The following is a 21256-nucleotide window of genomic DNA, read 5'->3' as shown; positions in this document are numbered from 1 at the left end:
GTGAATGCTATCTGATCAGTTTAGATTTCATTGTACTGTGGAAGTTGGGTTAATTGATTAAATCAAAGTTAAATTAAACATAGCTAAGTGTGTTAGCTATCTACAGCTGAGAGAAACTATTGACTTTTCACATTAAGGCAGCTTCAAAGCAAAGGGGATTTCTTTTCCCCAAGAAACAAACCTGTGAATTAATCTTGGTGGTCTAAGACAGGGGTCTCCAACCTTGGTGACTTTAAGCCTGGTGGACTTCAACTCCCAAAGCTGGCTGGGGAATTCTGGGAGTTGAAGTCCACCAGGCTTAAAGTCACCAAGGTTGGAAACCCCTGGTCTAAGAGATTATAACTGGCCCAAACTCATTCCGGGAGTTTCTGGGGTTACAAAATGTCAATCATTTGCAATTTAGCAAATCAGGAAACAAGGCTCCTCAAGATGACTAAAACTATCTCAGAATAATTTCTCCATGATCTTCTCTGTGGCTTCCAGGACTAAAAGACTAGAGCCTCATTATTCCCCCAAACACTAAATCACTTCGCCATGTTCCAACTTTGGTTCATTTCTTAGATTAGAAAGGTTAGTAGCTGTTGCCAGCTATAACTGGACTCTGAGCAGAGAATTATAGCCCAGAAAGGGTTTCTTTCAGTTAACAAATATCCTTTTCCAGCTAACAGTTCAAAACTGTATAATTTTTAGTCATATCACTTTAATTGCATCAATCCACATTCCATGATCTCATAATCCCTAACATGACTTATTTATTAGATTACTACCTCATAGTTTCTGCCAGGAGCACAGGATAGTATTGTTAGCTCTCTCCCTTCTGATTTATTTCTACAACCACCACCTTCTGGAGAGGGTTGGGCTCAGAAAGAGCAAATGTTTCTCCAGTATTATTCTAGTATTTTAATCACTCATTGGCTCATAATATGAAAACAGCAACAATACATTGCAAAACTCACATGGTCACTGTCACTCTTCACGGCATATTGTTTTAAGAATTTGTTTAAATTCTTGAAATTTCTCCTTTCTTGGTCTCCTTAGACCGTTCTGAATATTGAATACCAGGTGTAGATCTTTACCCCAGCGTGTTGTCTGTTTTTGACTGACACAAATGCAGTGCTCCATCAGGGGAACTTCTTACAATTCATTGCATGTTTGCTTGTGGTACTCTGGGATCTTCCTTGCTTTGGGAAAAAAATCTATGTGATGCTTAAAGTGCATAAAATTCATTGCAAAATGAAAATTCAGAAGGCAGTATGATGTGCAAGTGCTATAAGATAATAGGGCATTGTTCACTGTTGTATGAAATTTAGGAATACTGCCCATCACTGGATATTCCTGTGTAATATTCCCATAGGGCTATAAGATAAGGTATAGATTTAAAAAGCTGTTCAACAAAATTTCTCAATTGTAAGTGTAACAATTTTGACAGTTTTGGGAATTGGCTATTTGGAGCAGGATGGAGAAGTATGGATAAGTATGTCCTCTGAGCTGAGGCCCCAGCTCAGATGCCTGTCTTTCCTTTTGCAATTGTTTTTTGAAGAAAAACAAGTAGCAGAAAATATAAACCATGGATTTTTCTATTTAAGGCTCTTTCTGGCCTGCAGATCTTCTGCTTTTCTAAAATTCCTTTCTCGAAGTTGATCAGAAGAATGGTTACATGCAAGATGTGAAATATACAAATAAATGGATCTGCCCAGATTCAAGAGAAGGAAACTGATGTGCACATGCACCAGAGGATACACAAAACCTAACAGGAATGAAGACAACTCAGTATCACTGAAATGGTCATAGGGTTCTCTGTTTTCACCCAAATTTTCACCCAAATCAGTTCAAGGCATCCTGCAATTGTCCTCACTGCTACTTTCTCGCGATGCTACAACTTGGCCATTGAAGAGCACTCCTTTCAGTTGACCAAAATGATGGTACAAAAACTGACAGGTCATCTGTGTCTCATTCCTCAATATAATCCTGCATCTGTTTCTGCATTGATTAAAAATCAGAAGCAGCTTGTACACAGGAAGGGCAAAACCACTCCCCACTACTAAAAGAGACAGGCCAAAGAGTGGACTGCTGTCATGGCATCATAACCTCCATGGAAGAAGAACAGCTGAGAATCTTAAGAAATCCAGGAGTTTATACCAAAAATTTTATCTCCAAATTCTTCAGCTGCAGAGTAGCACTATTAAAGGGGAACCATTGAAAGCAACGTGTAGCGTACTGTATGTATGAGGATGGGAAGATGTAATGGTCTGGAGACAGGAAATGAACAAAAGAGAGATATTTACAACTGGAAATTGAAGCAATATGTGAGTGTGTAAAGAATACACTGAAATGAAAAGTTGAGATCTTTGAACAGAAAAGTGATTGAGAAGTAAATTCTACTGGGGTATGTGAAGAATAAAAGGTAGCCAGTAAACCACATAAAACTTGGTAAAAGAGAGGAGTGGGAAGAGTAAGCTTATTTCCCACCATTGCTACTTGTATACTCCCAGCCCCAAATTTAATAATTAATACTCAAACATTTGTCATATCCTGATCCCCCAAAAGTTTCTCAAAATGTGTGGAATGACTTAAGAATAGTTTGTCTATTTTAAAAAAAATTCTCTTCTTCTTTCTCATGGGTTAAGTAGGAAAGTTTTTTAAAAAGAAAAATGATAAGAGGTACCATATTTGACAAAATTTGCCTGCAATTTTGCCAAGCCATATCCAAGGAAAGCAAAGAGATCAAAGGATTTACTCTGACATCCTGATAGAGGTGAAGGCCTCATTTCTTTTGCACAGGTGTATCTTGGGTTGTAGCCTCTAGCTTCTAAGAATACTTAGAAAAGTGTTTCTTTGCTCTTTCATGTAGAAATGAAACTTCTTTTTCTAGGCCAGGCCTGGGTGTCAAATGTAAAAGACTGTGACAATTGTTAGTCAAAATGGAGAAATGGTTGATAGGAAGGCTGAGTTAATCTTTTTCCTACTATCCATTTTCTCCACCCTCATATATTCATTAAAGCCAACATACAGTTTGAGACTGAAAGGTTTCAGAGCGGAGACATTATTTCTTTGTTGGTTGTAGGAATTCTTTTATAGACTAGAAGAAAGAAAGGTGAACATTGCCTACCTACATTTATGAGGGGGAAAAAGGGAATAACAGAGGGAGAATAAGTTATCTGGGAATTTTCATCACACATTCTCAGTTGCTGATCCTTATAACTGTCTTTGTGGTGAGCAAAGATCCTTTGCTAATGACTTTCCACCCAAGGCTTGTTGACTAGCACAAATATAAAATGCCTCATTTAGTATACAGGTACACACGGGTCTTCTATCCTTTTCTGCTTCTGCACATGGATATTTTGCTACATGTTAAAATTTGGGGGGAAGGGGGGAACATTGGATGAAAAAGATTATATATATATTTTTGAAGAAAGATGCCATTCACTTATGGCAGAAACACAGAAGATAGGGCAAAGGATCGTGGAGAAACAAACTGGGCTGTTTCCTTATTGTTTTCCTGTTATAAAGAAAGAACGTTGAACCTACCTTATGTTTGTTTGTTTGTATCACCCCTCTTCCAGAACTCCCCGTTGCTGGTCCTGCTATAGTACTCCTGCTGTTTGGCAAAACCATCCACATGCATGTAGGGAAGGTCTAGAGTCTCAGCAGTAGTTGCCCTTCCCCTGTTGCTAGCTCTCCTACTTCTCTTCCTTTTATAAATTGTTTTGGCTGGTAGTGGCGGGATTTTTTTGGTTGATCCTGAAAGCTTAGTTGTGCAGTTTGATTTCTTCTGTGCAGGCTAACCTTAGTAGTGCAGAGCTCTTAAAAATATAAGTTTGCCCCATTGTCCTTCTGATGTATGAATTTGCATTGCAGTTATGTTTCAATCAGTTCAAATAAATCTTCAATGGAAAAAAAAACTCTTCCTCCAAATCCTTCATTGACAAAGGAAGAGGAAAAGCCTATTCTTTCTTCCTTCGACTCAGTTGTCTTGTTTTTTCTAATTAAAAGGAAAATAACAACCACAAAGTTTTTAAGAGCTCTGAATAAAATTGCTTTGCCAATGGGGCAATGGGAAGGGATGACTTATTTTTCTTGTGCCCGGCAGCAAAAGGGTTAATGCTTGCTTTCCTCTTTGATATCCATTAGTTTGGAACCCATGTTGTGATTGGTCCATGTCCATGTCTGTTTTGTTCCTGAGCTGTATGACTTTGATTGAACGAACCATTCAAAGTACAGCCTACTCAGCAGAGGTGTTTCCCATTCCCCCAGGTCACCCAACGTGCCTGCAATTCACAGCAAATATGACTGAGGCTGTCAAAACCTATCAGTGGCAATGCATCGAATGCAAATCCTGTAGCCTCTGTGGGACTTCTGAGAATGACGTAAGCTTGTCTTTGTTATCAAGACCTAAATTAGTCATTTGTAATAATGAGTTGCAAACTAATGTACACAATCTCCAGGGTTCATTCATTGAGCTCAAGACATCTAAGGAGTAGATTGGGAGCCCTTTTTGTAAATTCTACATACACACTCAGTTACAGTACACTTGCCCATTCTTTATTTCCTTTTGTCCCCTTCAAAATTGGTAGTTCTCACTTGGGATTACTTAAGGGACCAAACCTATCTGTTTTGTGGCAATACACAGGCCAATCCACGGAGACTGAATCCTAGCAGCTAAGGAAAAAAATTCATCTTTTAAGAGCAATCCTTCCTTCCCCAGAAGGATTGTGTGCCGGTTCAAATGATATGACTCAAAGGCTTTTATTAGACATTATTTGCCCCAGTCATGTCATTTTTACTACAGACTTGCAACAAGCTGAACAAATTTGAAGAGATGCTGTTCTAACAATATATCAGGTGCAAAAGTCTCAATCCTATTCAGAGGTTGTCTCTTTTCAAATCTGGCAAATCCCTATCTAATGGCAACTACATCAGTCAGTTCTGGAGCTCAAGGCTGTGATGATGCCATTCAATGATAAGCTCTTCTAAAATGATGGTTTTGCTGCAGAGTATATTGGATTTGAACAGTGATGACCCATAGAGCCTCAAATAAAAGAAGGACCTTTGGAGATACTATGCATTTTTGAAGCATTATCTAAAAGAAACTTTTTCTAATTGGCATGCATATGTAGTTCTACCCTAAGTAGTGCTCTGAGCAATATACACCTGCAGAGACAGGGAGAAATAATTTCTCAGCATGGGGTGAGATATCATCAATATGCCAGTGACATCCAGTTGTATATCTTTACTTTGGGCTGAGCAGGAAATGCTGCAGAGGTCCCTTGGAAGGCTGTCTGAATCTAGATGGAGAAAATTGGGATCAGGCTTAGTCCCAACATGATGGAGTGACTGTAGATTCCAGAGATAGTCCATCATTATTTCTAGAAGGGGTAGCACTCTCCCACAAAGAGTTGACGTGCAATTTAAAGGTCCCAGCAAATTCTACAACAATGGCCAAAATGGCCTTTGCATAATGATATTTGTGTGCCAGCTGTGGTACTTCATGGAGCAGGAAGCTTGCTTTATGCAGAGCACCTCTTGAAGAGCATTTGGAAGTTGGTTTTACATGCAGTTGGTTTTACAGCCTGTGCAGGCCAAATTTTGCTCATACAAAAATACGACTAAGGAAGCTGTATTAGTTGCCAATTAGTTGGGGTGCAATTCGAGGTAATAGCTGTCACTTGTAAAACACTGTGTGACTCAGGATTTGAGTTGAATCTACCCATCTGGTGAGATCAGAGAGGAAAAACTCTCCGCCAAGGGAATGTCATCTACCATGACCTCTTCTGGGTGGTCCAGAATATTCCTCCTTTGGAATAGCCTCCTCTTGGATATTTGGCCCACCCACTTCTTATTAAGACTTGTTCAGAAAATGTGTCTCTTCTGGAAGGCATTTGAGAATGAGAAGGAAAACCATAACATTCCCATGAACAGGAATATTAGGTTGAGTGTTCTCAGAAGTTCTGTAACATTCCCCCACCTTTAATTCCTACTTGCATTGTTGTTGGCCACTCAGATTCAGATTAACCTCTCTAAATGAGTTTTCTTTTTCTATCTCAATGTTAGATTAGTTAGACTGCAAGAACATGACTATGTAGCACAAAATTAACATTTGTAGGAAGTAGTCTCTTTATCCATAGTTAGTGATTTGCTCTTTGGTTCCTTATCATGATACAGTAACTTTTTAGTACAACAATAGGCAGGGTTACATGTTTTAGCAAGATTGAATAACATTTTTTTTCTTTTTTTTCTCAACAATTCTGGATCAGGACCAGTTGCTCTTCTGTGATGACTGTGACCGTGGTTACCATATGTATTGCTTAAACCCACCAGTCTCTGAACCCCCAGAAGGTACAGTTGCTTGGAGTATCTATACCAATCATTTCACAATAGCACAATCAATATCATTTAAATATTCATGTACGTGTTTTGGCATTGTTCTTTTCTCAAAGCCAGAGGGAAGGCATAGGAAAATTGTCCCATGTGGGGTTTGTCTTGCTATATCATACTTCCCCAGGTGAAATTATAATCAAAGTAGCTTAAACAATGCAAATCATGGCAAAAAAAGCTGTTTAAAGCAGTTCCTGCTTTTTTCCAATGGTTCTATCTTATTCATTTCATAGATTCAACAAATCTAAGGATCTCCTTAGGTCACATTTAGCTATAGTGTCTGTCCAGATATTGAAATGATCAATATTGAATGATCAATGTTAATATTGAAATACCAGCAGTGAACAAAACAATAATAAGCTAATGGAAATCCAGTTTCACTGCAATGTTCAGAAAACTCTTCTTTCTCTTCCCCACTAGTAATTATTATTGATTGGAAAGGTTAATTTGATTAGAGAGAAAAAAATCTGATAGTTTTTAGGCCTCTTCAGTAGAAGTTAGGGCAATAATTCTCTGAAGCGTGTGATGAGGCTCATAAGCAGACCTTGGGGAAATCAGCTGATTAAATCATACAATTCTCCAATGGGTCCAATGTCTCCACCCATAGTGAATGGAGGCTGCCTGCCAATTCTATGAAAAACTTTACTACTTCTAACAGCTTTTTCTGGTTTGAATGGGTAATTCCAGTGTATCCTTTCCTTGGAGTGATATGATTATTCATTGAATCCTCAATTTGGAGATGCAGTGGTCTATAGTATTCTTTCAATTGTTGTTCTGCTCATGGACAGAATTATGAATCTTTTTGCATAATCCAAATTGTATAGTCATATACACTTTAAAAATAAACTTTTTGTAAGAAAAGGGGATGAGGTAACTATTTTTCCTATGACGGACAGTAACACTTAAACTTGTAAAGGCAAGTCCCTTTGTTTAAACCAAAGCAGCATTGAAACTTGAGATAATTTCTCACAAGACAAGTGAGAAATTCCTCGTGGGACAGGTGAGAACTGAAGTCATGTCCCTCCCTTAGCATGTCCCTTCATTTCATGAATCCTCTAAGCATTTTTGGGTTCTTGGTTGGTTCCATTCTGCTTGCAGAGGAAAGGATGGGGAGAATTCAGTTGATGAAGATTGCAAGTTTCTTTTAAAACAGGCATGGATATGAATTTAACCCACCATGTCTGCCTCTGAAATAAATTGCTGTTAGTTTAAGGGCAGTGAAGGTATTCTAGCTCACAAATTGTTATACTTCTGTGAAGTCACTGCAGTTAATGAAAACAGAAGGACATACTATAGGACATATAAAAAACATCTACAGGAACCTCCCTCCAAATACTTGAGCAGCTTCTGATGTCCTTCAAAATAACTTCTCTCTTGACAGAAATTGCCTACAGCAGGGGGCAAGAAGAACTAACCTTGGCTGATTCCTAAAAGCTAACAGAATCAAGTCTGGGTAGTATTTGGTTGGAAAATAAAATAAGAAACAAAGCTACTGCTATTATTCAAACTGCACACAAAGTGAACGAGGCATGTTTACCTGCAGTCTTGGGTATCATTTAGAACAGGGGTGTCAAACTCACGTTGTCATGGCAGCATCACATGATGTATTGGGATTTTTCTCCCCTCTTCACTAAAACAGGGGTGGGCATGGCCAGCGTGTGACACATCTGGCCCATGGGCTGGGAATTTGACAGCTCTGATTTAGACTGTCTTTTCAACATCTAAACTTTTCCATATCTTTATTTATAGGAAGCTGGAGTTGTCATTTGTGTCAAGAACTACTCCAAGAGAGAGCATCAGCTTTCTGCTACCAGCCCTAGATGGGAATAAAGGATTGGGCTTATTCTTGAATCTGTAGCACCAGCACATCATGATCATCCATCACATAGGCTATGTGTAACCATAAACACACTCTTGTCCTCATGAAAGGATGAACACTCACAGAAGCATCCACAGAATTTGCTTCTCCAGGGTTACATTTCACCAAGAATTGACCTCCTGGGTTCTACTAGAAGGAGCAGATCTTTGAGGCAAGGGGGAGGATTCTGTGTTCCAAATGGATCATTTTCCCCTGCAGTGCATGATGGCAGGTCTGTTGTAATAGATTCATATGTGTTATGATTATAGCATAAAGGGGAGCTGTTGTAACTGTTGGTATTTAGGCATTTAAATTGTGTGGATTGTGATTCTGGTTTCATTTATCTTCTCTTTCCTTCAGATAAATCAGTATTCACCATCTTCAAACAGTCATGTTCCTTGACTGGCATCTTGCAGATCTGTTAGGGCTGCAGCTTCCAGAATTCCTAACTAACATGGGCAACAGCTGAAAGCAATGGGAGTTAGATTCCCAACATATCTGGAGAACATTTGATTAGTATTAGAGTGCTTGGTGATTGTTTGTGATCTAGGGCTGTAGTGGGATATTAAGCCTTACTTATCAGGAAAGGTTCTAAAGGGAAATTGCTGTTTATAAGTAGATATGTCAGATAATAGTATCTGGCTATTTACAGTTCTATAATAAAACCAAAATAACCATTCATAAAGAAGCGTATACGCAATATCTATCTTGAAACTTCTCTATTGCCCTAATAATAGAGATAAAATGGTGATATGACTTCATTACTTTAATGTATCCCACAGCTAGTCTAGATAGATTCCCCGACATAGCACATCCAGTCTGTTGCTCCTCCTAGGTAAATGACACTCCAGTGAAGGAGTGCAAGACTCTCAACAACAACAACAACAACAAAAAAGGCAAAGGTATCCAAAATTCATTTGGGAACATTATATCTTTCTTTACAGTGGCTGTCTTCTTTTTCTTTAAGGGTGAAAACTTTAAAGAAAAATGCCTGGTGTCATATCTGGGATTAGAGTAGCCTGCAGACAAAAGATTGTCTCCTCACCTTCTCCTTCCCTGCCCTACACTCACAGGTGCACCTGTTTTGTGCAGGGTCATTCAAGGCTCTTGTCTCTGGCAACAGAAGATTGGCAGCTATGCCGGCCTTCATTTCCATATTTGGATGACATAGCTGACTTGGGGTCATTAGTTTAATCAAAAACAAATCCAGGTCTGACTTGGGTTTCAACTAATCCTCTCTAAATGCAGCAGCTTCTGTTATTTTTAGTCGATCTCTTCTTCCTTTCATTCCCCCCCCCCAAATAATCCTATTAAAAATTTGAATAAAACAATAAAAGATAATGGAAACTAAGGAAAAGAAAGAAAGGAATTACGAGAAAAATAAATGTATAAAGAGAAGAAAAAAACTCCACCCCCTTCATAGCAGGTGTAAACAATTCCCTAATCTCTTCACTTCCTCTTAGCCAACAACTGTAAACTCTTCATCTCATAACCCTTTTCTTGACAACAGGCAAATCAAAGAAGTGACATCATCTTCAATCCAGTTAATAGCAAAAGATCCATACAGAGCTCTAAGATTTTAACATTACTTAGTGATAGCAATAGCACTTAGACTTATATACCCCTTTACAGTGCTTTCCAGCCCTCTCTAAGTGGTTTACAGAGTTATATTGCCCCCAACAATTTGGGTCGTCATTTTACCCACCTTGGAAGGATGGAAGCCGGAGTCAACCTTGAGCCTGGTGAGATTTGAACTCCAGGCAAATTGCAGGCAGCCAACAGTCAGCAGAAGTAGCTTGCAGTACTTCACTCTAACCACTGCGCCACTGCGGCTGTTTTGTATTAACGCATACAAAACTCAACATTCCGCACCTTATTTGTTAACTAGAACTAAACTGCATTTAATTTAAGTCATGAAATAGTCTCAACATTCTATTGCAAACATTTTTAAAACACCAAATTTAAATATGACCAAAAAAAAATCCCCTTTAGAAAAGACAAGCCCCAATAAAAAATATTTCAAATAACATTTTAACATTTTCCTCATCTTCACCCTCCACTTTTCACGTATATAATAATCCCAATATCCTAATAGAGATTTTAAAAACCCCTAAAATTAGATATAGCAAAAAGAAATAATTTCTCCTTATTTAAAAAATTATCCAAACTTCCTTATTTTAACTGAAGAATAACAATTAAATGTAAACCCAATTTAAATACTATAAAATTATAATTACATAAAATAACTTTTTGGGAAGAAAATTTTACATAATATCATTTTAAGCAAATCCAACACAACATCACTATTCCAGAAAGAATCACTCTGTATAACAATGTAACCTATTTATCCCTGCTAGAATAAGCCAACTTTATAATTTTTTTAATTTTCTTTTATATAAATCCATCTATGTGGTTGTTGATCCTTATACACATTTCTTTAGTGCCTTAAACAGTCTTTCTTATAAATCCAACAAAGGGAAATTATTGCATTATTTCCTGGTATTCTCATTTTTATTTCTTTTTTTATTTTTAGTACCTCATCCAGTGTATTTGGTGACAGATTTTTCTTCAAAGTTCATATTCTCTTCAAATAAATTTTGTTAGACATATTGTTCTATGATATCTTTGATAACAGAATGTTCTCTAGAACGGGGTCCCCAACCACTGGTCCGCGGACCGGTCCCGGTCCGTGGAACAAGTCCTACTGGGCCGCTGGTTTGCTGGGCGCCGCCATCTTTTTTTGATGAAAAAGTGCTTCCGGTGAGCTTTTCCGGTAGAAAGCTCACCGGAAGCACTTTTCATCAAAAAGATGGTAGCGCCAGCGTTTAGTGAGCTTTTCCGGTAGAAAGCCATTTCTACCCGGAAAAGCTCACGAGCGCTGGCGCCGCCATCTTTTTGATGAAAAGTGCTTCCGTGAGGTCACCGGAAGCACTTTTTCATCAAAAAGATGGCGGCGCCCAGCTGATGCCAGTACCGGGCGCGCGCCCAGCTGATGCCGGTACCGGGCCACGGCATAAAAAAGGTTGGGGATCACTGCTCTAGAAGACACAACATAGTTTTCATTTCTTGGTGCAAATCCCTACACAGTTCTTCAAATATGTCTCCAAATACCATTATAAATTCCTTGTTTTATACCTCCAAAACTCAAAAAACATTCTTTCTTTTCCATTTATACATTTATTGTTTTCAAAAATAGTTTCAAAGTATTAATATCCAAAGCTTCACACTTAAAAACTCTTACAACTTTCTGTAGCCAAAACTTGATCCAACTTTCTTAATTTTAAATTCTTAAAAATTATAAAATTAAATCTTCATGTTCTTATATTGAGGATTAACAGCACCCACTCACCTGATGTTTCCAATCTTGTTATTCTGGAGGTGTCTAACTTCCTTAAATCCAATTTCCAAAGATCATTAGCAAGGGAAATACATGAAGTTGGTGTCCTCAAAAGGCTCCAATTTGCAGTTGAAGCAAAATGATGAATTCCCCCACCTCCTGGTCCTTAGTCCCCCCACCCAAGATTGCTGTCTCTTCATGAGGAAAAGGAATGACCATAAGGAAAAACAGCTTGGGCAATCTCATGTCATTCACCTTGATCCAGAGAAGATCAAAGGCTGCCGATCTGCTTTTGCTACTTTGTACAAGGCTGCAATCATCAGCTCTACCTGTCTGCAGCACTGTCTTCAGTCAGCTATTTTCTCCTGGAAATCTTGATCTTTCCCTCCTTTCAGATGAGCATGCTATGCAATCAAGACCAGGTCATTTGAAGGTGCCAAAATTATGACTGGATTCAAACATGCTAAACAACAGTTTGTTAAATCATGGATTATTGAATGAATCATGATGGCTGGGTTAACCAAACTAAAACCAAACCAATCAGATTACTGCTTACCATACCACAAAAAAATCAAATTCTTTCTAATTATACATTCCTTGGAAGAGTTGCTCATAAACAATATAGCGCTCGGTATGTTTAGATTTTAGGTTCAAACTAAATGTGACAATGTCATTAAAGGTAGGAATCGTTTAGGGGAAAAATCATTTAGGAAAAAAATGTATACATTGTTAACAAAAGAAAGAGCAGTGCAATAGTGAATGTAAAATCTTGTCTGTGATTTACCATCCTTTGGTCCATCTCTTCAGACTTTTTATCTCCAGCTGACCTCTGATAGTAACAATGCCTCTTGGTTGTTAAAAGTGTATGTAAGAGGAGACTTTGAAGATCTGATTGGAAAACATAGACTGTTGTTTTACATGGAATCTAGACAAAGCACAATATTTTGACCCAAAGTATCTTATCGGCTTGGAGCCTGATGCTAATACTTTAAAGGAATGCTGAACACATGTATCCTGTGTAATACAATTATATTACAGATTGAGTCATATTGAGTTAGATCATGTAATAGTCTTACCTGCCCTGACTGCCAATTTTTCAGGATTCAATACATTTTCCCCCCAGTTCTATATGGAATGCCAAAGATTAAACCTGAGACTGTTATACCGAGCGGCAGGCCTTCCAGTACAAAGGGCTGTTGATTTTATAGGACAAATTAAGCCCATACTTATTCTATAAACCAGGGATAAACAATGATTCAGCTGCAGTGCTCTTCAGGTGCTGGAGAGGCTGTTTCCTCCACTTTCCTCCACTTCCAGCTCTGTTGTTTAGGCTTAACATGAGATTTAAGGTGCAATCTAAAATGTTCATAATTGGCATGCAGCAGATTGGCTTCAACGAATGGGATTTTTGTCAGCCATGTTTTATAACTTGTTATACTGCTGCAGCACTTAAAGGAATCCCCATTGTAAAATACAAGGGCAGCTAGAATCCTTTTGATGAAGCTAGTACCTATAGTAATCACACCCACTCTGATACATACACAATACCATAAAGTGGTTGGTTTGGTTTTGGCTTGATGTAATGCGATATTCAAAATTATCATGGCTTAGTGTTAAGTGGGAGTGTGCTATGTCATGATGGTTTGTTCAATAAATTGTAGTAAGTTTGGAACTCAATTAACTCTCCCTCACCCCTCTCTCCCAGCACTGCATAAACTACTGGAGGTTGAAATGTCCCTTGTGATGTACGTGAGGAAGGGAGAGAGAGGGGGGCCCTCTACGACCATTTTGGTTTTCATTTTCTGTGCTTGCATGGTGGATAAAGGAGGGGGGAAGGGGGTACAGACACCTGACCCTGTCCATAATGGTTCCAACCCCAAGGCTTAAAAAAAAGATGACTAAGAAAACCATTCAACAGTATATGATACACAAATGTAGATTAACAAGGTGTTGAGTCAGACTGAAACTGAAATCATAAAAAAGAATGGCTAGTTAAAGCAGAAAGAATTGCTAGCAACTCCAACCTATAATATACAACATAAAATACATTTTGAAAGTGCAATAATTTCCCCACTTCAGAAATGAGGACACATCGCATCTAAGGTTAAACACCTTTATATTAGGTTGATTTCAGTTGTAAATTTTCCCAGGGAAAGTGTACATTTTGCAGTTTCATTCTGAGTATGTTTATAAAATGACAACATTATTTCAAAATTATGACTAGTGTTGGATGATAAGATCATGTGTTGTTATACATACTTTGTCTCCGAAAGCTGCTTGAGTCTTTAGTGGAAGCACAGCAAGCAGAACGCATAAATTATTATTATCTATTAAAAGCCCAGGCACAGTTAGCATGCCAAAATTTAGGGTTGTGATACTCCAAATACATTCATGTGTGAGCTCCATTGATTTTAATAGGACTGCGGTCAATTCAAGCCAGAATATGAAGTGCTTAGACTACGAACAACGTTATTGGCTCTTAGACCAGCATTTCAGAATTACAATGCTACAGTGCTTTGCCAATATATCACAATGGTCTTGTGTAAGCTGGTCATACAGGGTCAAAGCCATTTGCAGAACTGAATGTCCATTCATTTTTTTTAAGTCCTGAGAGAACATCTTTCACAAACAAGCACAGAGTTTGGGATTAAAATGTTTGCATTTGTTTAACCAACCTTGCTGGACTTGGATTTAAACTGCTGCTTCTACACATGAAAAAGCTCTGCTTTGTGAGAATTGGTTCTTAGATGTAAGGTGTCTTGAGGGAGGTGCAGTTTTAGATATTTAATGGTAAACATTCAATGCTTTTTCAAGGGAAGTAAATCCTGTAGGTCAGTCTAATCAAACTGATGGGGTTGCTTTTCTTTCTTTGTTCTGGGTGAGAGCAGGATTATAAATTGAATTTGAGACCTGCTAAATCTGCTTTACTTAGTGAAGTAATTACTAATAATGACCTTAAAGCCAATCATCAAATTATTTTTCAGAACAGATGCCAACCTAAAACTCTGAATGTGCAATAGTAGTGGCACAAAACCCACCCACCCATGTGCATGCACAAGTTCTTCCAGAGAAACTGAGCCAGGATAGAAAACATAAGCATAGTTCAAATGCATGTTTAAGATGCTCCTCCTGTAGTTTATCAGTGAAATAACCAATGTTCCAATTAGTAAAAGTGTTGCTTCTAAGAAAAGTCATCACAAAATCATGTCCTCATAATGAAAAAGGAGCAACTGGAGAAAATCTGGCATCCCCAGAGAGATGCAAGATGCAATTATGGTGATATTCATAGAATTTATTATTTAGAAAAAAAGGTCTTCGATTTAGTACCTCCGTGTGTTGTTTGTGCCAGGGAGAAGGGGAGAGATTGGCAACTGGCAGGGTTATTTTCATCTTGATTTTTCTCTTCCAACAAAAAGAGAAAATGTCAAAATCCCCTTCGGTGAATGAGTAATTTAAACACACCGTATGAAATCTCGCCTTGCCAGTGATCATAGCAAAGGGACACAGCGGCCCAGCTTGCTAAGAAAAAAAGGGTCTGTATAACAAGAGGTTCCTTTTTAATGGATGAAAAACAAACAGCCAGATGAAAGACAGGTTATAGTGTGCTCTTTTCGTATTGGATCTTGTAATGGCGACAGACAATGTGGAGAAAATGCCCAGGCAGAGAAATAGAATAGCTCAGCCACAACCCATGATGCAAGCTGACTTCTGTAGCATGCTGTTTTCCATTTCCAAGACTAAGCACCTGCGATGGGGGCTTCCTTGGCTCTGACCAGCTCAGGCAGCAAAGCCATTCAATTTCCAATTCTGTAGTGACTTTCCACTACAGAATGGATGTGCTTATGGTGCGTAAGAAAGAGGCCCTGGAATTGATCCAGCAAGGCAGATAGGTATGTGCGCCTCCATGCCCATGTTGTTTCTTTGCATCTCCCAGCTGAATCCAAAGCTTAGGATTTAACAGCTGCAGTTCTCTGGCAGAATTAATTCCTTCCGAGCCTTCGCTTCCCTCACGCTTGTTTCATTCAGGCCTTCTTAAACCGAAGCGTGAAGGTGCCTGGCAACACAATTTCCTCCATGGATTTGGGCAATTCGCAACCTTTTATTCCCCCCACCACCAGAGGTCAGACAAAAGTCAGAATAGCTCAGACAAAAGTCAGAATATTCTCTTTCAGAAGAAAAGGCCTGCTTTCCATGCTAACATGGCAGGAGTTTCTCCACAAGCCAGGTCTTGCATTTCAAAATTTGGGTAGCTGATCCAAGCCCCCGAAAAAGCAGCGAGTCTCAGAGGTGTGCCTGACAGAGAAATCAAAGGCTAAACTTTAAGTAATTAGTGTTGTTAATGTTTACTCTGAGATAGTACAGCTGCATAAGTCTCATTAAAATATTCCCCAGGGAGGAGGAGGGGGAGAAGGCAGAGATTAAGGTACCAACTTTCTTTCCTATTTAAAAAAAAAAAAGTCCACCTGATGTAATGGCGGAAGCATGTGCTGAAATATCTTGAATGGCAAAGCATGGAAAAATATACATATTTTTATTCCCTGGCTGGCAATCAGCATTATGTCAGGAATGACACCTTGTGGAATAACAGGTGCCTAATCAACTGGGGGGAAAGTGGATCAATTCTTTAAAATTTGTATTTCTGTAATCAGGATCTCACAAATCCAATACAAAGCTATACAAGCAAGAGAAAAAAGATATGTTGTGGGAGAACAAACCTCCTGTCCCTGGGCCTTAGGTAGAAAGTATTTTTTTTTAATTGATCCAGGATAAAATCCTTAAGTCAAAGACCCTTTTTCATCTTGGCTCACCTGTGTCTTTAAGATGATGGCACAATAACGAACAACTTTATGCCATAACTGTTGATGCCCAGTGACAGTTCTTTAGTACTTACATTGTGCCCAGCCATCAAGGGAAAATGGAGCCAGGAGACTTCAATGGACATTGACATACAGAGCATACAGAGCCTTAAACAAAGCAGATCATTAGCTTTTCTAGCACAGTAATGGTAATGCATTCGCCATCAGATCTCTCATGTTTGAGACAAAAGTCCTATTTTGGAGGTGCCAGAAATGGAACTGGGAAATCTCTTCATGACAACCATGGGCTTTATCCCTGAACTACAACATGAAGGACCCACTGTTCTCATTCCAGACAGCTTGTTCAGAAGGAAACCATGATCGATGCTGCCGAAAAGTTCTGGAGACGTAGCAAGGCTGTAGACCCCTATCTTTCTCTGGGCGTTTTGGCGATTGATTGAAATGTTTCCCAGTAACCGTATCCAGGAGAGACTGAGGTAGCATGGCAACCATCTGAAAACCTATTCCAAGAATAGGTAGTGCTTGCTCATTAGAAAGGAGTTCATTTTATACGGCACGGAAGTTTGGTAGGCCCTCCAGAGGATTCGTTTTGGTGAAAAATTCCCTTATAATCTCACACAACAGCGCTTGAGGGCAATCTAGGGTCTGGAAGTCAGCTTCATCCCAATCCCATATGCTGATGGGAAAAGTAGAAGTGTTATGTTTGGATTATTAGTCATGTGACTCTGGAACCAGGTTAGGAGAAATTTGGATGCACTCACTGTCTATTCATGCACTTCCCCTGTCTGGTGCTTTGCTTCAGACATTAGTCGAATAGCTTGACCCTTAGCTTCTGTGTCAAAAGACATCACAAAATTTCAAGTCTGCAGGGCACAGGCATAGGAATAGTTTTTAGATTATTATTTCCTCTGTCTCCTTCATTTGTTACGTTAAGGAATGTGTGTTTCCTCCATCGATTCGATTACAAGAGATCTTTTAATCTAGAACCTAGCTATACAGGTAATCCTCGATTTACGACCACAGTTGAGCTAACATTTTCTGTTGCTAAGTGAGACATTCGTTAAGTGAACTTTGCCCCATTTTACAACCTTTATTGCCACATTTGTGAAGTGATTCGTGGCAGCTGTTAAGTTAGGCACATGGTTGTTAAGTGACTCTGGCTTCCCCGTGGATTTTGCTTGTCAGGAGGTTGCAAAAAAAAAGTGATCACTGAGATACCGGAACTTGTCATCAACCAGCTGCCAAGCATCCACCTTTTCTTCATGAGACCATAGGGACGCTGCTGCAACAGCCTTAAGGGTGAAAAACAGTCAGGAGTCACTTTTTTCAGGGCCATTGTAACTTTGAATGGTCGCTAAATGGACTATTGTAAGTCGATGACAACCTGTATGGAAGCAATCCCAAACCCGACAAACCCTCTGTAGTTACCTAATTGTTCCCTTTATTAGGCGTGCCAGCAGCCCCACCAAAATTGTCTCTCCCTCTCACAGCAGGTCATCAAGTCTATCTGGCAGGGAAATGAATAGTTGTCTGTCACACCCATTCATCTCTGCCCCCTGACTTTTATCCCCAGAGCTAGGTTGGAGCTCTTCCATCCCAAGGACCGACCCATAGATTTCCACTGCTCTCCTCTTCTCTGCCTGCTGTGCATCCACACATCAGGCACTGGACCCAGCTGTTCCTCCTCTTCTTCTTCAGCCACCTCCAGACCTGGGGGCTGTTGACTCTACATCTGAGGGTTGACGGATGGCCCAGCCTCCACTTTGGTCTCTATCTCTGACAGCTCCATTCCCTCTCCCCCCTCAGGCCACAACATGAGGGTTCTGAAATGTGACTCTTGTGAGCCTATACACAGGGGTGGGGTTCAAATTTTATAACAACCATTTCTGTGGGTGTGGCTTTGTTGGTGGACATGGCTTGGGGGTCATGTGACTGGCTGGGCGGGGCCAACTCAACATCACTCACATCGAGGCACACATCTCCTCGCATGGCCTCTCGTGACTGTGGGGATGCTGCCGTGAGTGTGCCGTAAGTCGTAAGTGTGAAAAAGGGTCATAAGTCACTTTTTTCAGTGCCATTGTAACTTTGAATGGTCACTCCACACAACCAAAGTACCAGCAAAGGAGGGGAAAAAAAAACTCCAGAGACGTTCCTGAGACAGGAAGTCTAAGCCTGCCAAAAATGTAAAAAGGGTTAACGGAGAGGCAGTTTCTGTAAGCAACACCAGAATGTTTCCTTCCTGCCTTCCTTACAGGATTAGGCCAGTAATTTCTTCTAACAACCGGTTCTCTGAATTGCTTAGAATGTTAACAACCGGTTCTAGCAAATACGTGCGAACTGGTAGAATCCCACCCCTGCCTATACAGACACACAGAGAGAGACACACACTCACAAGAGTCACAATTCACAACTCTTATTGCTTCAAATTATTCCTTTTATTTCTAGGACTTTTTGCCTTTTAAGAAAAAGGTAATAAACAAACCCTTTTTTTTTTAATTGCAGCAGATGCATTCATTTTTCCTTTTGTTCTGACTCGTCCTAGGGATGAATGTGGAGGTACTAATGATTTATTGCTTTTGCTCACAATTGTCTTTCAGCCAGGGCAGTAGTTTTTTGAGTCAGGGTTGGGGGTTTTTTTGGGGGGAAACGACTCCTGGTGACTGCATGGGAAAGCAAGTCCCTGCAGTTTTCCAGCAAGGTTCTCCAGAAGTGGTTTGCCCTTGCCTTCTTCCTAGAGCTGAGACAGAGTGATCAAGATCACCAGCTTGTTTAGACAGGCCTGGAACTTAGAGTTGCCCAGTTTCTAGTTTGATGCCTTAATCACTATGCAGAACTGGTTCTCTTGTAAGTGTTTTAGTATGATTGAATCCACTTAGTCCACTCACGAGCCAACACTAATGTGATGCTGGGCCCAGAACAACTGGTTGATCAAATGAGACAAAACCATTTGTTTTTCGGGCTTTGTAACAGCCAACGGGGCATCTATTTAATGCTATATATGGTGCCAGGAGAAAAATCATACCTTGGAATCTTGAGGTCAGTGATCTTGGTGGTCAAGCAGGAAAAGTTATTTGAAACATCAAGTACATTTTGAGTATTGGCTAATTTAGCAAGCTAGTTGTAGCTGAGATGCCAATCAGCAGCTTTGCCTGTTTGGTATTCTGATCGCTGCTATTAAAAATTTCAATATAGTTCAGAATAGTCGTGTGTTGGGCTCTTCACTGTTACGAATCAAGGCCTTTGACTTTATTTTAGCTTGGATGCAACTTAAGAGATGCTAGAGAGTAGGCAGCTTCTCCTTAATTCTTTGTGAATAACTCAGAAGTATGTATCTTTGTCTTCCCCCATCTCTAGAACTGGTAATTATAAACGGTTTTTGTCCTGTTTTCTTTGTCAGTTTTGTCTCTGCAGCTCCCTATTTCCACCAGCAACTAAGTTTCCTTTGATTGATGTAGCAGCTATTCCCATTTTCCTCTAGTGCCTCTTTCCATTCCATATTTGGGATACACTATTTCCCCCCTTTCTGTCTTTTCTATTTTTAAGTCAGTATAGTTATAATACGTGTGCCAACCTACATACATAGGGTAGGCATGCTAACTAATATTTTTTCTGCAATGTAAGTTATTGCTTTCCCATGTGTGTTTGTGTAGCTACAATAAACTTGTGGATCTCTCTGAATTTTAATCCTTGTCTGTCAGCATCATTTTCTACCACTTGTACTTTTTGAGTTAACAATCCCCATAATTCATTAATTTAAGAGATATTTGAGTCATTGCTCAAATTAAAGATAGACATTCCTCCAGTTTCAGCAATTAAACCTCCTACAGATACATTGCACCTCTGTGAGAAAATACTTCCTGATTGTTCCTGATTGTAGAATGTTTGAAGCTCTTTGAGCTTATTTGTTTGCTTGTAGACATTTCATTACCTGACTAGGTAACACCATCAGTGCTTGCCATGCCAGTGTTGGTGGGGGTGTGGTTTTCTCCTTGGTAGTTTCTTGGTTAGGAAATGATTTTCTGCTTGATTGTTTGCCAGTGTTAATAATCCCTGGTTGTCTGGGTGCAACCAACACCCAGTTAAGCTCAACACTGACAGGGCAAGCTACTGTATAAATAGTTTTCGGTAAGGAAATGGTGGTCTGGGATGACAAAGAATATCCTTGTTTGAGGTTTCCAGATTTTCCAAAGCCCATTGCAAAGGAAGAATTGAGAGTGTCACGTGAGCCATACCCATTAACTCTCATTTCTGAATCACAGATGTGCCACCAATAGTCTTTGGGTTGCTTGTCGGCCATTCTTCTATGGCTTGGCTGAAATCCTTAGCACCTCCTTTCATATTACCTCTGACACTGATTATATTTGTTGTTCCTCCCCTATTGCTGAGACACTCTGGACTTCAAAGGCTGAAAGAGTTACCTTCTTCAGACCCAATTTGCAGAACCTGGTGCATGTGTGCTTATTAGTACTACTATGTCTGGTTGCAAAATTCTGATCAGTGGATAGCAGCAAACAGCATGGTAGAATCTCTGGACCTTGAAATGCAGGAAAGGAACTATGAAAGTGCTGTCTGTCCTGGGTGTCCTAACATTTGGAGCAAATCCTGTTTCTGGTTGTGTGCTTTTCAAAATGAGAGCTGTGCTCAGATTCAAATACCAAAAATATAGCTGCATGTAGCTGGGCAAAATCCAGGAAGCAGAAACTTCGTAGGTTTCATTCAGGCATCTGCTCTCTTTATCTGGGATAAAATCTTTAGTTAACACTTAACTAATTTAAGTGTTAATTTAACTAGGTGTTAACTCTGTTCATTGTAATATTTAATGTTTTAATATACCTTTGTTTTTATGTTTGTAAAGCACCCAGAGTCACT

The 21256-nt window shown here is 39.5% G+C and overlaps 1 protein-coding gene and 1 long non-coding RNA gene across 2 annotated transcripts in view; one reads left to right on the top strand and one right to left on the bottom strand.

The window, feature by feature from the left end:
- Window positions 1–8561, top strand: part of DPF3 (double PHD fingers 3) — a 232847-nt gene extending 224286 nt beyond the window's left edge. The window contains exons 9-11 of the mRNA XM_026671098.2: window positions 4255–4367; window positions 6255–6336; window positions 8125–8561. Of these exons, the coding sequence (XP_026526883.1) occupies window positions 4255–4367; window positions 6255–6336; window positions 8125–8195 (266 nt within the window). The 3' untranslated portion in view covers window positions 8196–8561. The remainder of the gene's footprint in view (window positions 1–4254; window positions 4368–6254; window positions 6337–8124) is intronic.
- The window catches only part of LOC148133387 (uncharacterized), a 32044-nt gene extending 20375 nt beyond the window's left edge, over window positions 1–11669 (bottom strand). Inside the window, exons 1-2 of the long non-coding RNA XR_015746729.1 lie at window positions 11583–11669; window positions 9939–10065 (exon numbers count right to left, since the gene is read on the bottom strand). This is a non-coding gene — a long non-coding RNA (uncharacterized LOC148133387). The remainder of the gene's footprint in view (window positions 1–9938; window positions 10066–11582) is intronic.
- Window positions 11670–21256: the final 9587 nt, after the last annotated feature.

The sequence above is a fragment of the Notechis scutatus genome, chromosome 1, assembly GCF_049901735.1.
Source record: "Notechis scutatus isolate UNSWTSFEM ecotype Mainland chromosome 1, rNotScu1.2, whole genome shotgun sequence".
Taxonomy (NCBI): domain Eukaryota; kingdom Metazoa; phylum Chordata; class Lepidosauria; order Squamata; family Elapidae; genus Notechis; species Notechis scutatus.
This window is presented reverse-complemented; position numbering and strand designations above follow the sequence as displayed.